The sequence below is a fragment of the Kogia breviceps genome, chromosome 17 (assembly GCF_026419965.1).
Source record: "Kogia breviceps isolate mKogBre1 chromosome 17, mKogBre1 haplotype 1, whole genome shotgun sequence".
Classification (NCBI taxonomy): domain Eukaryota; kingdom Metazoa; phylum Chordata; class Mammalia; order Artiodactyla; family Physeteridae; genus Kogia; species Kogia breviceps.
In genome coordinates this window covers 1042465-1059686 of record NC_081326.1, presented here as the reverse complement: position 1 = coordinate 1059686, position 17222 = coordinate 1042465, and the positions used below count along the sequence as shown (strand labels likewise).

The following is a 17222-nucleotide window of genomic DNA, read 5'->3' as shown; positions in this document are numbered from 1 at the left end:
TCTTCCTCTGTTCGCAGCTGTCCCAGAGGGAGGAGCTGAAATCTGAACCTCTCGGCTGTGATTGGACCCTTCTCGCAAAAGCGAGGAAAAAAAGGCCTCCCCGCCGCCACCGCGGGCTCAGTCCGCGAGGAGCCCGCGACCTGGCGGCGCCGCACGCGCACCTGCCGGGGCCGCGATGCTGTAGGACCGCGCGCCCCGCGCCCCGCGCCGCCGCCAGGATGCCGCGCTCATTCCTGGTCAAGAAGCATTTCAACGCCTCCAAGAAGCCCAACTACAGCGAGCTAGACACACACACAGGTAAAGGCGGGGGTGGGGGGGACGGACCCATGTCTGCATCTCCATCTATCTATAGATAGGTAAATGCAGGGGCGCGCGGCCGCTCGGCTTCTGTTACAAAAGAGCTGGAGGCCGAGCTGTTTGCCTCGAAACAGGGTCGCGAAAGCGCGGTCACTCCTCTGATCGTCCAGGCTCAGGTTTAATTCAAAACTTTCAAACTCTGAACTGGCCAGGAGAACCCCCCTTCGGCTCGCCCATCGTCCTGTCCCACAGCGTGTGCATACTTTGCATAATGAGTACGTGGAGGGTGGGTGAAGCGCTGCGTAAACGCGGAATTACTGCTTTTCCCCCCATGAAATAAGGCTCCTTTCCTGCAGAAAGCGGCGTGATCTACGCCGATCTTTGTACTCACAGGCGTAAGCCCTGCGACCAGCCCACGCATAAAATGGAAGAGAGCTTTTCCGTATCTCTGAAAAGAGTGGGTCGGTTTTCCCCGCGCTGGGCTGCGCTCGCTGACCGCAGGGCCGGGCAGACCCCGGCACACTCGGTGGGCCGGGGACACAGATGTGCCCTAAGGACCGTGCCCGCGAGCAGCAACCGTGGAAAAGAAATGTCCTCCCAACGCCCGCGCCTCCTTACAGAGTCTGTCTTCTTGTAAGCACGTCCTGCGCGTGTCGCCAAGCAGCTTCTTCGTGCGTTTCTGAAGCGACGTTTCAGCTCACTCTCCTCTCCCCTCCTCTCTCCTTGCAGTGATTATCTCCCCGTATCTCTACGAGGGCTACCCCGTGCCTGTCATCCCGCAGCCGGAGATCCTCAGCTCGGGAGCCTACAGCCCCATCACCGTGTGGGCCACAGCAGCTCCCTTCCACGCCCCGCTGCCTACAGGCCTCTCTCCTCTGTCGGGATACCCCGCGTCCTTGGGGCGAGTGAGTCCCCCTCCGCCATCTGACACCTCTTCCAAGGACCACAGCGGCTCCGAGAGCCCCATCAGCGACGAAGAGGAGAGACTACAGTCCAAGCTTTCAGACCCCCATGCCATCGAAGCTGAAAAGTTTCAGTGCAATTTATGCAGTAAAACCTATTCGACCTTCTCTGGGCTGGGCAAACACAAGCAGCTGCACTGTGACACCCAGTCGAGGAAGTCTTTCAGCTGCAAATACTGTGACAAGGAGTATGTGAGCCTGGGCGCCCTCAAGATGCACATCCGGACCCACACGTTACCTTGTGTCTGCAAGATCTGCGGCAAGGCGTTCTCCAGACCCTGGTTACTTCAAGGGCACATTAGAACTCACACTGGTAAGAGAAAACCTAGTCGGGGATGTTACCGATGGACCGAAGGAAGCTCTGGGCTGGCTGTCGGATTCGCACTAAGTGGCGACACGGTGCCTTTAATGATGGATGGTCGTTTCTAGCTACTGCCTGACGACTCGGAAAGTCGCCAGAGCACCGAGGGCCCCGTTGCCTGCTAACACCCTCTGCTCGCGAGGGCGCAGACAAGCATTTAGACTTTGGAAAGTAGATCCGGGAGGTTTGGTCTCAAAGATCAGTCAGCAGATCAGGAAAGATGTGCTAGAATGTGTGTTCTGTGAGGTGGCTCCCAATGATCAGCAAGTGCAAACGTTGCTATCCCAATCAATTGATCAGGGGGACAGAGACAGGAAGGTTTTGGTGTTTGGTTTGGGTTAGTTTCATTCTTGCTGTGCTCTCTCTCACCCCACAGCAAGCTGGCGAGTTAGAGCTGAATTTGCTTTCCGCTGTTCGCTTTTGTTTTGTTTTTTGCTGCCGAATTTTCTATTCCTAGCACAAAATTACCCTGCAGGGAGTCGGGGCATTTATCCAGGCTTTGTCATAACACGGAAGGAGGGAAAAGGGGAAAGGTTGGGAAATTCGGGGAGGAGCCGGCCGTTAGCTGCACCTGCTGAAGCAGGGAGCCTGGACAAGCGAAGCCCCAGGACGACAGGAATTACCTCTGCGTGACCGGTGGCAGGAATCATCTTCCTACAGTTTTTAAATTTGATCTTATTTTTTTTTAATGCAACAGTCGCATTTGTCTTAAAGGGCCAGACATCAAAACAAGTATCTATTCTGGGGGATTTGAATCAAGTTTGGCTGTTTCTCATGCTTTGGGCTAAACGTGGTGGTAGCTCATGAACTGTTATCTGGCTCACTGACTGTCTTTCTTTCTCCCCCCGCCCCCCCCACCCCCCCCACCCCGCCCCAGGGGAGAAGCCTTTCTCCTGCTCTCACTGCAGCAGGGCCTTTGCAGACAGGTCAAATCTGAGGGCTCATCTGCAGACACACTCGGACGTCAAGAAATACCAGTGCAAGAACTGCTCCAAAACCTTCTCCCGAATGTCTCTTCTGCACAAGCACGAGGAATCTGGCTGCTGTGTGGCGCACTGAATGACACAACCATGTTTACTCGAGCAGAAGGCATTTCTTCTCTCCGCCTCCGAATGACAAGTAAAAGTCCAAAGGCATTTTCTCTTGTGCTTACCGACCAAAGAATATGTACACACACACACACACACACACACACACACACACACAGAGCTTCCAGAGCACGGGCATCCATGTGTGTCAAGTTAATCCTTTCCATGTGAAGTTTAAAATTACTATATATTTACTGACAGCTAGATGGAGAGGATAAAAGACAAGAATCTTTCTCTTCAGAGATGAAGCAAAAAGCACACTGTGCATCTTTCCTTACTAAGAAAGAATGCAAAGATTTACATCGCTGCCAAATCATTTCACTGAAAAGAACGGCGTTGCCTTGTAACGGAATTTGTAATAGAATCTCCTATAGGAAGAGAATCTGCCAGACCCTATCTCAGGTGCCTTATAAAGTATTCCAAGTTTACTTTATTACATGTCTGATGTCAGGTCACCATCCTTGAGCTAAAGCCTGTTTTGATTACTGGTCATACTTTAAACTGTGTTTTTAAGGGAGGGAGGGAGGGGGAGAGAGGGGGGGAGAGAGGAAGAAAGAACAAGAAGAAAAAACACAGGAGAATGTATTAAAAGTGGGATTTTTTGTTCTTTTTTTTTTTTTTTTTTTTTTTGCCAATAACTAGTCAGTGCCTTGGGGGAGACCAGCTCTGAACATTCCTGGTGCGTGTTCCGTGCCATACTTTTTTAAAGAATTTTTGATGATTTTCTAAAAATTTTAAGTTTTTACATTTTAATGATTTTCTAACGATGGGAATAAGTGCAACAAAGGATTTTTAGAAACTCTGTGATGTACTTAAACTATTTTAAACACATACAAGAAATGCAATCCACACAGCACCCTTTGCAACTGCCTTTTTAATTAATTGTATAGTTGATGAGTCCATGTAAATTTGTGTTTATTTTTATATGATTGAATGAGTTTTGTATGAAAGTGAGAAGTTGTCTATAGCTACTGCCTATAAACAACCTGAAGACTTGTGAAATTCACGTTTCTTTTTTAAAAAACAATTTTCAAGGTTCTTTTTTACAATAAACATTTTTGATTTAAAATCTATTGTTTGTATACTTTCAGAGACTTTACTTACTTCATGATTCGTACCACCAAAGAGCTGTATGAAGAATTGTTGATAAGAGAAAAAGTGAATAGTGTTCATTATGTACGTGGAGTGTTGTTTTATGTGTTCGATTACAGCAAAGCGATCGGTCAGTAGTTTTCCTTTACTCTTAAGATAATACTGTTCCATTCAGAAAGACAACATCCTAAAGAGAGTTTGTTAGCATCATCTCCTTAACAAAAATCACGCTTTCTGAGCGCTAAAACTATTCACCTCATTAATAGCCAAGAATATTTTTCAAAACTTTTTCTTCTTGATGACTTGATCGTTTTGGCTTTACGAAATCAGATTACAATCACTCGTAATCAGTGCTTGTCACGTAGGCCACTAGAACAGTTTAAGAATTTTTAAAGAAATATTTAATGACATATAAGAAGAGAAATAGAACTTCTGCTTGAAAAGATCAGGAAAAAGTGGGTTTATTATAAATTACACAAGTTGGAAGATTAAACCGTGCAAAGAAAACCCCATGTCTTAGTGGGATGAGATAAGCTGCGGGCTGAGTGCTGCAGAGCTAAGTTTCCCTTTATGGTATTTTGAAGAGGCACCACCCACACCCAGTGTGCACCCAATCAAACAGGGCAGGACCAGCCAGACCGCACACAAGCACATGCTCGCCGCACGTGGTGGACGAGCTCACAAGTCAAGACGCTCACCAAGAGCCACAGGCACTGTGACACCCACGGAGCCGCGTGTTCAAACCCAAACTCCAAACCCGCGGTGAGGTTGGTTCTGCTACTAGTAATCACTTCTCTCTGGTTTGCTCAGAACTTGGAGAATTACTTTCCCTGCTAATGTCCTTGTGATACCAAGAAAAGCCAGAACTAGTTTCTCAAAGATGTTAGCAATGCCAATATATTCCCTTAATGTCCACACACATTCCACTATGTGTTACATTTAAAGTTTAGTCAACATGTATAAGGAGTGTGCATTGGGCGAAAAAGAAACCCCTCAACTGAATACTCCATGTTTAATTTTTTTCATATCTTGGGATATATCTCTCAAAGAGAAAATTATTTGGAGAGCAATTTATAAATGTAAAGGAAATGGCTGGTAGCTTGCCTGGGACGATCTAAAGTCAAAACGAGACGGCTTTAGTCAGTGTATATGGCATATAAATGATGCCTGGGAGTTTCCAGGTCAGGGAATACGTAGAAATATCCCACAAGGGACACACGTGGGCGAGTCACACCCCTGCAGACATCTGGTTCGTCCTCCCAGGAGCCACATCTGCCCACTTTCCTTTCCTCATCAGTAGAGCTACAGGCAATTCGTTTCTTGGTGTCCAAAACGCAAACAGATAATTTTCCAAAGGGAAAATCTGTTCATTCGTTTAGTTTCCTAGTGAAGCATTAGTGGTAATATTTTAGCAATATATTTCTGCTTTGTCCTCTCCATTCTCACTTCATTCATGATTTAAATATTCTACTTTCATTAAGGTCACATGAGTTTGAATTACGGGACTTCAATCAGATACTAAGATTTTCTTTAAATACAGCTCAGTCATTTTTTAGAACTTTTAGCATTTTTACAAGGTCTTGACTACACATCCTCTAATACATAAGACGTGGCTCAGATGTCACATACTTTGAATACTTTTCCAAATTCACTCTTTCTGAGAGATTTATATCATTTACAATGTGGGGCTTATCTCACTGCGTGGCAGTTTTGTTCTTTTTTTAAAAAGGATTTCGTTTTTTCTTTATTTTTGGCTGCGTTGGGTCTCCGTTGCTGTGCGCGGGCTTTCTCTAGTTGCGGCGAGCGGGGGCTGCTCTTCGTTGCGGTGCGTGGGCTTCTCACTGCGGCGGCTTCTCTCGTGAAGCACGGGCTCTAGCCGTGCGGGCTTCAGTAGTCGTGGCACGTGGGCTCAGTAGTTGTTGTGCGCGGACTCTAGAGCGCAGGCTCAGTAGTTGTGGCGCACGGGCTTAATCGCTCCGTGACACGTGGCATCTTCCCGGACCAGGGCTCGAACCCGTGTCCCCTGCATTGGCAGGCGGATTCTTAACCACTGTGCCACCAGGGAAGTCCTGTGGCAGTTTTTTGACATCTTTTTTTCTTCACTAGACAGAACATCTTAAAGCATAAATTCCCAGTAGCCAGCCCATCTTCTGGAACACATACATCAACACGTTTGTTGAATGAATAAATGAATAAAATAATAGACATTGGTGAAAAATAGCCTGCAGATCTAAAATAAATTTAGCATATTCCCCTTTCTTGCAAAGAGTCTTGATAATTTTTGAGAGATCCTCTAAGCAAATATGCTGGTGTGTCTTCTGACTTAGTGATGACCTCCTCCTGCCAATAGGGAGAATGCTCCAAACAGTGAATAAAGGGCAAATGCAGTACACATGGACCAGGTCTGATAGACATTCTGAGAGCCTGAGCTTTGAAAACTGTGGTTTTAGTAATAGGGACGTGTTCTAATAAGCCTACCCAGTGTCTGGAATTTGTTTCCTATAATATGAGACGGGGTGGTATAGTAGGAAGAGCTCCAGCTTTTAAAAGCAACATACATGTTTGTGTTGTCGGCTTTATGTCCTTATGCAACTGACTTAACCCCTCAGTGCCCTGTTTCCGAAAGTGTGTAAGAGGACGGCATCCTTAGAGTTCCCGCTCAGGCCTGGCTGTGTCGGACACGGACAGGCTTTATGCAGCACAAGGTCCAGCCCACGCGCCGAGCTACACCTGCTCCCGAGCTGGATGTCACCTCACCTGGGTCACATCCAACGGCCACGGGTTCTCGCTGCTGCTGGTCTTTTACGGGTAAAGAGACCGAACTCAGAGAGCTTGGAAAATGGAGCCAGGGGAGCAGCGGCCTTGAGCTGCAAAACTGAAATCCACACCCAGATTCTGCCGGCTCCCAAGACCCTGCTTCTGTCGCTGCTTGTGGGGAGGGAGGGCCCGTTGGGCCACACAGGCCGCGGCCGCCACGACGCAGGCACTCAGCAGAGGCCGCTGAGAGGACCAAGATGATGTGGCCCCCAGATTCAACAGTGCGGGGCTGCCTTCAGGAGCCGGTGTCATTCAGGAATTACCCCACCACGTCCAACGATCTCCCGGCTCCGTTCGAGAAGCCCCGCTGGCCCCTCTCCTCCAGGGCCGCCGGGCGGACCCGTTCCCCGACGGCTCCCCTGCGCCCTCCCGGAGCCCCGCTGGCCCGTTTCCTCTCTCACCCGGGCTGAGAGGCAGCTGGCCTCCATCCTGGGCCGTTAACACTTCATCTTCTGAAGGCCACGGCCGTTCCCTCGTACACCCACGTTTCTCACCCCGGCTTTTATCTCCCCAGACGAGAAAGGCTTCCAAGTCAAGCACCGTTTCTTTCACCACTGAAATGTGGACCCTCTGAGGTAATGAGGCAGTTATAATCGTGAAAAGTCTAAGGCTTCTCTGGCTGAGATCCACTGCCGAGGAGTTGTCCCTGGTTTAGATACGGGAAACACTGAGCAAAATCCACTTAAGAATGAGTGTTCTGTCATCACGGGCAGCAAGAGTTCTCCAATGAGACGGCTTTTCTCCCATTCCTAGCTTCTCCCCAGAGGCAGACGGAGGCCAGAAGCATTCCGCGCACCTGAGACGGACACGGGTGGAGGGGAAAGGCCCTGGTTTCATTTTCAGTGGTAAACGAGCGTCCACGAGCACAGCGCCGGAGCTCTGCGCAAAGCGGGGGGCCGGCCCCTCGGGCCTCCAGGAAGCAATCGCTGCTCTGCGGGCGGGTGCACGTCCAAAGCAGCGAGCATGGCAACCCTTCCGCCCTGGCCCTCGTCCAGGCCCCAGACAATGAGCGCTGTAGCGGAGGAAATGGTCCTAGGACCCCAGAGGGGCTGGCGAGGTATTTATAGCCGTGAGTGGAAGGTCTTCTGCCAGCAGGATGCGGTGCGTTTACATGTTCTGGGCGCTCCCTCACTTAATGAGGCTCCTGTGCTAATAATCCTCTGGGCCAGCTGCGTGGGAAGATGATCTGTAGAGACGATTTGTGACTTATCACTGACTAGCTTTCTTAGACGACGGCCGAGGGACAGTTCGGGTGGCGGAGGGAGGGGTGACTTTCTCCAGGGGTTTATTCGGGGCTGGAGCTCGCCGTCCCGCACCCGCCCTCCCGGGGAGGGACTTCTGCCCCTACGTAGTCAGGAGAGAGCAAGAGCTGGTTCTAGAAAGTGGGAAGGAAAGACTCAAAGGAGGTGACATAGTGAGACACTCTTTTAACACAGACAGCGAATGGCCATTATAGTTCTTCTGAGTGATGCGTCAGGTGCGTAAAGGGTTGGTGGTCTCCAGCGATGCATGGCGCGTTTATTTAGACCCGGCAGAAAAGACGGTGAAAGGGGCCACCACTTGGGCCACACAATCTCGCGGAGCTGCGGGCCCCGAGGTCCATCAGAGCCTCCACCTGTCAGACCTCCGTGTGCTGGGGGTCACCCCTGGGTGACCCCTCAGTGGGGGGTCGGGAGCGGGCCCGAGAGTCTGCATTCCGAGCCAGCTTCCAGCTGATGGGCTCGAGGCCGATCCTGGAACCTCACCCCGAGGAGGCAGGCCGTGACCCCGCTCAGCCCCCGGCCCGCCCGCTCCCCGCACAAGCTGAGGGCAGCAGAGGCGGGACGCCGCCCACGTCCCCCGAAGCGGCGCCTCTCCTCCCGGCCGCCCTGCCCGTACCACCCACCTGCCCCCGATCTGCACAGCGGGTGACGCTCTAACTCTCTGAGTGTGGCTTCATCCTGCCCGGTCCTCATCCACCTCTGGGCCCAGAAACACACGCCAGCTACCTCTGCTCACACCCCAAGGCTGGGCCCTGCTCTCTGCAGAGAGGCTTCTAAGTGTGATTTCACCCCAAGGGGAGAAAAGCAACCACACTGGCAAGGCTGACCCGGGGGTGGACCCCAACGGAGAGGTGTGGTCAGCCTGGGCTCCTCAGCGCCCAGCAGCTCCCCTGGGCCTCCTCCCGGGACGCCCGTGGCCACCTCGGGGGAACAGCTGTGGAGGCTTTTCCTGCCTGATTACCTTGTATCTTGGAAAAGTATTTGACTTTCTGCCAAGTGGAAATTAGTTGATGGATTTTTTTCTCTAGTTTTCTCTAGTTACCTTTACTATGCCATTTTAAGTTAATTCTGTATTACTTATTAATATTTATGTAAAATTGCAAATAGGCATTCTTAGGAGAAAATTATTTTCTCTGAACTGATGACAAGTAACTCTTTCCTCTCCGAAGTGTTTTGCTTTCATAATACCCAAACGTATCCCAAATACAGTAAAAGGACGCTAGATCATTGAATTGAGGGCCGTTTTGCTTCCTAAGTGGGGTGTGGAATGAGTAACGTGTCATAATAATCAGTTGACCCTTGAATCACACGGGTTTGAACCGTACGGGTCCATCTGTAAGTGGATATTCTTCACCAAACACTGCAGCAGCGTACGATCTGTGGCTGGCTGAATCCACAGACACTGGGGCCACCTGTGAAGTTACAGATTTTTCACCTGTGGGGCGTTCGGCACCCCCTCACCTCCACCCTCGTTGTTCAGGGGTCAGCTGTATGTGTAATGAAGGATTCCCTACTTCGTATGCTAAGTCCTGTTTGGTGAAGAAATTTCATACCATTGACAATGTACTGATCCCCTTGGGTTCTCTTATTTTATAGGGTAACTTGTTTTAAAACCGTATTTGTCAAAACAACATAGACTGCAGATCACGACGTCCTAAGCCTATAGAATCTAAATGAAGTAAAGGTTTGAGTTGTAACAGGGCAAATTCGGCAGGAATCACCTAAAGAAATAGGTAAGAACCAATGCCAGGTTTAGAGGGTGCTACCCTGCAAAATGCCATCCGGCGTCACTAGGCGCTACACTGTCCCGGTGCGGCCGTCCCCTCCAGGGTGGCCATCGGTCGGGTGCGGGCAGCCCCATCTCGCTCCACCCGAGCTCTGCTTGGTCGCTCGGAGGTCTGCCCCCCGACGGCGGGACGGACATGGTGGGCCGACCCGGGCGCAGAGGCAGAGAGGGCGCCAGGCTGTCAGCGCGCCCGCGGAGCTGTGCGGCTCTGCCCTTCTCCAGGCCCTGCTTGTTCCGCGCGCGCGTCGGGCTTTCATCCTCTGCCCCGGTCGCAATCATAAGCTGTACGGTACGCACTGCGGGTAAAGGCGTTCTGCTGAGTCCGGGCCTAAAACGCACACCTGGTGCCCCACGGAAGCATGCTGACCACGGCCCCCCTCCCTGTCTCCTGCAGCAGGAATGGGGGAGACGTCTGGATCTGCCATGGCCCCGGGGGGACTAGAGGCCCTTCCAGTCTCCGCGTGTCCTGAAGACCGACAGACGGGTGGGCCCGGCCCGTGTCTCTCCGGCATCAGGGCTGACATGGACAGAGCGGAAGGACCCTCCGGCGGCCGTGGCAGGGTTGGGGAAGCGCAGGCTGCTTCGTGGCTCTCAGACTTGAGAGAGCATCGCAATCAGCCAGAGGTTGGTGGAAACACAAGCTGCTGGTCCCCCCGCCAGAGCTCGGCATTAGAGGCCTGGCAGGGAACCCAGGAACTTGCATTTCTCCCCGGCTCCCCGGTGAGGCTGGTACAGGTGGTCTGGGACCACCTCTGAGGAGGGCAGGGTCCCAGGAGCGGAGGCCCTCCTCAGAGGCGCAGCTGCTGCGGTTCGTGGACGAGCTCAGAATCCTGCTCTTCTTCACTGTCGTTCACTGTATCCTACTATTCGCCAAGCGATCCCGGGACCAGGCACTTGACGGAAAGGGGTGTTGAAGAAGACCTCCCGGTGAAAGAACTGAAAAGCAAACAGCACACACTTGCCCGGAATGATTCCAAATTCTTTATAAATTCCTTTACAGCATCGCGGCTTTCAAAGAGTTTGAAATTAAGCTGAAAAGATACGGTATAACATTCAGAGGGGAGAAGGGTGGGAGCAGAGCTTCCCTGCACAGTAAAAACGATTTTACCGAATGACAGAGAAAGAAATTTAGAGCTGCCGTAGCTGCAAAGATTTCCTTATAAAATTAAACTGCGTGAGAATCCAGGCATCTTTTTCCCATGTATCAGTATTTTTGAATCATTTTCTTGCGTTTATAAGCTACAATGAATGAACTCATTTGGAATAATTGGGCTTTTACTGGTGGGATAAACACTGATCAGCTACAGATTTCCCTCCACGAAGCCAGCCAGACAAGCCCCTCTTCGATCCTGTGTTTTAAATCAAAGATGTAAAAGGATCTTTTGTGTTACTGCTTTCCTGAGGCAATAAAAAGCAATAAAAAAGAATTAGAAGAAAAGGCAACTCTGAAGTGTGTAACTTTTGGATTTTTACAATTCAGGAAATCTGGAGGCCTCCGGGGCGGAGCTGCTGCTAGGGTGCTGGCCGGACCCAGGGCGGGAGCCTCGTCAGGGGACGCCAGCTTGGTCCTCTCTCCTGCCAACATGAAACAGCCCAGGCAACTTTCCAGGGAGGTGTCCTGCTCCATTTTAAAGACAGCCGTTCTCTTTTTTCAGCTTCAGATCTTAAACAAGGAAGGGGCTGCATTTTCACTGGTCCTTCGGAAATAGACGTTGGGCCATACCAACGTCAATGTTATGACTTTTTACAAAGAACTGACGGCCACAGCCCTGTCGTAATCGAGGCCGTTCTGGTCTGTGGTCCCAGCACAGGGCGCAGTGGGGCTCCCGGGGCGCTGGGCCCGGCGGTCCAGGCTCCACATGTGGCCTCGCTGCAGCGTGGACTGTTCCCGAGTCCGGGTGGGTAAGGAGCGCGCAGCGGATTCAGCACATGTTTTTCTTCGAGTTGAACTTGAAGAAGAAAGTCAACGAGAACATGATTCTCTCTGGGTCTGTTAGAGAGAGACACTCCTCCCTCTCCATCAGCCTTTCTCACCTGCTCTTGTCACTGTTAATAAAGTCACCTTCGAGGGGTGTGATCAGAGCACCTACCCTGTTATCATCACAGGCCAGTCTATAGCTGGTGGCCCACCGGCCTCAAAGCCCCGCCCACCATAATGCCAGAAGCCGAGAAGTCAAGATGATGTTCCTCAGACTTCAAGACCACAAAAACATACAAAAAGCTCTTCATCCAATGAGCTTGGCAAGAACTTTGAAACTTTTCACCTCCCGTATAATGCCTTTCTATACTGTGCACACTTGTAGACGAGAAGAGATGACTTCTGCAAATAGGAAAGAAAGAAACGCTTTGGAAAATCAAAGGACAGAACACCGTGACCAAGTCTGACTCTTCCTGTTGTGTTTTCTCTCCATGCGCTTTACCTGTTATCTGGGTCAATATCAAAGATAAAGTGATTTTGAGCACCAAAGTCATTTTCATCCAATCAGGAGGATTAAAATGATGTGCAGGAGAGAACTATTCTGAAGCAGAGTTGAAAAGGAAGATTAGAAATGGGTTTCTCACTTATTTTTTTCACGAACGTGTGAATTCCACCTGACAACCCTCCCGCACCTTTGCTGGACGCCGCACAAGGGCAGTGAGTTGGCAGCACACGCTGACACTTTGGCTGGAAGTGAAGCACGTGCGCAGCTGCCACGGCACCGAAGATGACTCCATCCTCAGAAAGTCCTTGTTCGTTTCAGGTGCCAGAAAACCCCAGCCAGGGGGAGGCAGGGCTGAGGGCTGGCCCGCTTGCTTTCCGGAGACGGTCGACAGGCCCCACGGGCCACGGGCTTTACTCCGAGCGCCTACCCGCCCCCCCAAGCACACCCTTCACCAGCGCAGCTGAGCCGACCACTGGCAGCAAACCTACTTGGAGTTTGACATACTATGCCCCTTGGGGTCCATTTTGGCTTTTTCCTAAAAGCCAACCTAGTTAATCCAGTGAAGTGACATCCTCCAATCCTTATCGTCCACAAAAGAAGAAACAATGTGACTTGTACCTGTTCAGGTCCCTGTTTTACTCTCTTTCCCATAACAAGTTAAAAATAAAGAAAGGAATATGGAAAATAATGTATATATATATATACATATATGTATAAGGGAATCACTTTGCTGTACAGTAGAAATTAACACAATATTGTAAGTCAACTATACCTGAATAAAATAAATCTTTAAAAACATAAAAAGTAAAACTATTCATGGCTTTGACATTGAGACTAGCCAATGCTCAACAGTATCAACCACGAATCCCACCAAACACAGTGGAATCCAAACCCCAGATGAATCTGTAGAGACACCAGCTGAAAGAAAGGCTCAGTAAACCACATCAACACGTCAATACTGGTTTTTACTGGCCAAACGAGCTTTTTATGTCTAGTAATCACAACATTTGTCAAGTAATAAGTAAACACTCAGAAGACCATGAAGAAGTGATGAGCTGCTGTTTAATTCATATGCTGTCACAAGTAACTCTTACTAAATATATATAAAGAGATCCCAGGAAAGTGACATTTCTACCACAAAAACACCGTGGCCAATTCATCAACCAGATTAGATAATTTGTTTCCTGATGGGCTATTCATGTCCCAACTCACCGAAAGAGGATGGGAGATCCTGTCCCCCAGGATCAGTGAGTCTTAGAAAATCCAGAAACTGTCTACTTGGGGATCATGTCGGGACATTTCAAGTAATTCTGATCCAAAACGGGACCTCTCTAACTGGGACTATCTGATAGGCTGTGGCTTTAGGCTGCATCCTCATGAATGAGGAAGAATTAATATGAGCGCAATTCTGGTCCACTGGCCCAACTCCAGCGGCAACGTGACTTCGTGGACTGGGCAATCGTGTCTTTGCCGCGCTCTCTCGGAAGGAGCCCACGCTGCTCTGTAACCAGGGGAAAGGGTGGCAGAGAAGGCTCTCTGTCTGCCTCTGACATAGCAAAATACAGTCACGAAAATGAAAAACTTTCCTCAGCACGCGACACCAAAAGCGACTTCTGAACATAAGATACTACCCAAACCCATAAGCTTTTATTGATCGCCCAATAAGTAAATGATTGATGTTATATTTGTGTGCTCCAGAAACACTGAACGGTTTCCTATAGTTTCCTAAACAGACTAAACTCTGGAACGTCCTGTACCTCCTGCCGCTGGTCCCCCTCCTACCTCGTGTCCATCTGGCCCATTCCCACATTCTTGGAACCCAGTTCAACTGCCTCCTCTTCCAAAGAGCTTCCTCTGACTTTCCCAGACCTGCACGGGGCTCTTAGCCCCACGGCACCCCGCACACAATTCACGCCAACAGTTGTTTGCCTCTGTGCCCGTCTCCTCGCTGGACTGGGAATTCTTTAAGGGTCGACACTGGGGCCACACTTTTACCCCCCAACACGCTGCATGTTCCTGGGGCCGAAGAGATGAGCAGAAAGTTTTTACTGAATGGAGGACTATTTTGTCCCAAGGTAGCCGTGATCTGGTGGCTGTGAGGATAACTTAGCTTCTCACTGTAAGCCCTGTAAAGGTATTCTAAGGCACCTTAAAGCCAAAGCAGTGCAGATCACAGAGGAACAGCGATGTCTCCCGCGGGCCAGGGAAGCAGCCACCGCGACCTCAGTGCGTTTCTGCAACCCTCACGCTCCGGTCACCGTTTCCAGGTCGGCCCCCGGCAGAGAAGTTCATCATGATTAAACAATGACAAACGATTCTGACTAAAGCCGCGTTTCCAGCCCCGTGTGCCTGCCCTGTCTCCAGCCTTTCCTTCTTGCCGTATCCTCCCTCCCCCGGACGTGCGGGGGCGCAGCCGCAGATGGGACTTTCCTATGGTGTGCTGCAGGCGCTCACGCCTCTCCCAGCTTGTCCCCCTGCCTTCTGTGGTCTTGGAAACCAGCTTTCGGGATGATTCAGCCACCACTACATGCTCTGGATTGTTTAAGGCTCTTTCGAGCACTTAATGGTTCTTCAGAAAACGCAGCTGCTCAGTGTCTGTGTCGAACTGCATCCAGGAAGACAGAGTGTGTCCTCCTCAACTCATCTCTACTTGCTCACAGATCTAAGTTCCTATCTACATTTCTGAGGCGTGTACGAGTGTGTGCGTGCACGTGTGTATGTATGTGTGAGTGCGCGTGTGTGCGTGCGTGCGTGTGCGTGCGTGTGTGTGCGTCGCAGAAGCGCCATCACTGCGTAGAGTCTCTCAGGCTGGCAGCCTTGATGCAACGTTCAGTCTTTGAAAATCCCTATTTGGAACATTAGAAACATCTGGAGAAACCACATTTCCATGTTGAAATAAAGATAAGTTGTCATTTCTGCTGCTCATTTTGAATGTACCCCACAGCCTGACGAGAGAATTCTGCCCAGAGCAAGTTATAGAGACAGGAGCTAAAGAGGAAAAACAACTTTTTAAGGAAAAATAAAGAAAAAAACCAGATTTTGTAGCATTCTACCAGGAGTTCTCTTAACTACCCCTCCCACCAGGCCCAGTGGGTGGGCTTCCGGGGTAACTCAGGCCGGGAGAACGGGGCAGGCAGGGGTCCTGGGCAGGCACACTGACCAGCTGTTGTCGGTTTTCCTTTGCTAAATTCAAATAACAATTTAGACCTATGCCTAATAATGCACGTATGTGGTCTGCACATTTAGGATAATGCAGTATCAACACAAGGTTTTAGGCTGATGTTCTAATTTCACACTTATTGTTTGTCTTCTTGGGCCTGTGACTAAAAAAAAATCACAGCTTTCCATGCGTCCTCCATATAGGGAGACAGCAATGCATTTTCACAGAACCGCAGCTCCTGCGCCTGCAGGAGCCCCTCGCGGGGGATTCAGGACCCCAGGCTCTGCCCAGGACAGCCTGGTGCCCAGCTAACAAACTCCCTGGGGCATCGAACTACCTTCATCCTCCTCACATTCTGTCCCACTACCTCGGTCATCTCCTGCTAAGAGGAGTCCTTTCATTTGCTGTGGTTCTAAGGCACTTGTGGGAAAAAAATGTCAGACGATTTTGGCTTTGAGATTTCACACTGGAGTCTGAATCTGTGGTTTCATTCCAAAAATACCATAAGAAAGTCTGAGGAGCTGCAAAGCCAGGGGGAAAAAATAGCTGACATTGAGATTCAGTCCCAAGCATCCACAAATATTTCTAGAATCTTTTTTTTTTTTTTTTTTTGGTCAAGGAAACCTTTCTTCAAAGAAAAGCTTAGTCATTCAAGAGCCAGCTGTGTGAGAAACAAGTGAGAAAGACTCTCCTTGAAATGGGCCCGGATGCTGCGTGCCTTTCTTTTCAGAACCCCCCTGGAGTTCACCGGGCAAGATGGACACCACCTCCTGGCCCCCAAACTGTGCTCCAGAAAGTAGGCGTCTTCAGATGCGTCTCAAAGACTCCTCTGGTCCCAGGCCCATCGATGCTGTAGACTGAATCTTCTCGTGGTTTCTTTACTGTATTGGACAGGAGTTCTTACACCAGAGATCTGGACACCCCACGGCCTCTCTGGGTCATGGTCACTGCCAGATGAGATGTCCTGTAGGCTGCTGGCCCCTGCGCTCCCCAGGGAAAGACCTCGGGGAGAACAACCCCTGACCTATCTGACCACTGTCTGCAGGAAGAGGGGTGCTGGGAAGGTGGGGAGGAGGGACAGTAACTCGGGGCCCACGTGAGGCTAGGGGGAGGGGAGGGATGTGAGTAACCCAGGTACATTTACGTTGGGTCGTTTCCAGCGATGAGGTCGATAAGAGCAAATGTCGGTACCTGGGCACTCTCTGCAGACCAAAAATCGAACACAGAAGCTCTGCTGACATCCTGCCATCACCTCCTGCATCCCTCAGCACAATGACAGAGCACAGCAACGGAATGACGGGCGTCTCTTCCTCGCTGGGAACTAATATTTCTCAAATGAATCCGAATATTTACCCTCCAGTCAATTTCTAGTTCTATAATGGCTTCCACTTCCTTGTAAATATGGGCACTTTAATGATTTCTGAGAAAGGACACAAAGAACAAGGAGTGGAAAAAAGACACTTTCGAGATTGTGTCGCACGGCTCACACAGGTCGTGCTAAATCTCTGGATGTAAATTAAACAAATTGATACTCTATCCAGTCTGTCAAATAGATCAACAACTGGTTTGGTTTTTTTCCCTGTGAGTTTTCCTTTTTCTTCTTTTTCTTAAGGAACGGGTAAAATGCTTTGCGTAAACAGGTAAACCGAAAGATCACTCTGAGCCATCACCTCAGCTGTCGGCTGTCTGCATCCTGATGGCTTTCTACCCTCCTGAAATTTTCCATTCGACTTGGGTGGCTGGTTTTACATTTTTTCCTGGACCCCTGCACCCCGTGGGGCTTGGGACTCCACCAATGACAGAAGTGAACTGCCACCTGCCTGTGGTCTCCTAGTTACTGCTCGCCTGGCCACACGAAGCTGGAGGGAGGAGAGACCTGCCCCGGGAAACTTTTAAAGGGAAAGGAATTTCGTGCCAAAGCTGGTCTTCATATGCAGATGGAGAAGCCTCACTTAACCTCCTCTTTTCACATCA

General features: G+C 50.1%; 2 protein-coding genes across 3 annotated transcripts in view; one reads left to right on the top strand and one right to left on the bottom strand.

The window, feature by feature from the left end:
• The window catches only part of PPDPFL (pancreatic progenitor cell differentiation and proliferation factor like), a 153174-nt gene that overhangs the window by 33144 nt on the left and 102808 nt on the right, over positions 1-17222 (bottom strand). The gene's annotated exons all lie outside the window — the stretch shown is intronic.
• Positions 125-3773, top strand: SNAI2 (snail family transcriptional repressor 2). The gene is made up of 3 exons (XM_059042838.2): positions 125-297; positions 1027-1572; positions 2498-3773. Exons 1-3 carry the CDS (start codon positions 219-221, stop codon positions 2677-2679), a joined length of 807 nt encoding a protein of 268 aa, XP_058898821.1. The 5' UTR covers positions 125-218; the 3' UTR covers positions 2680-3773.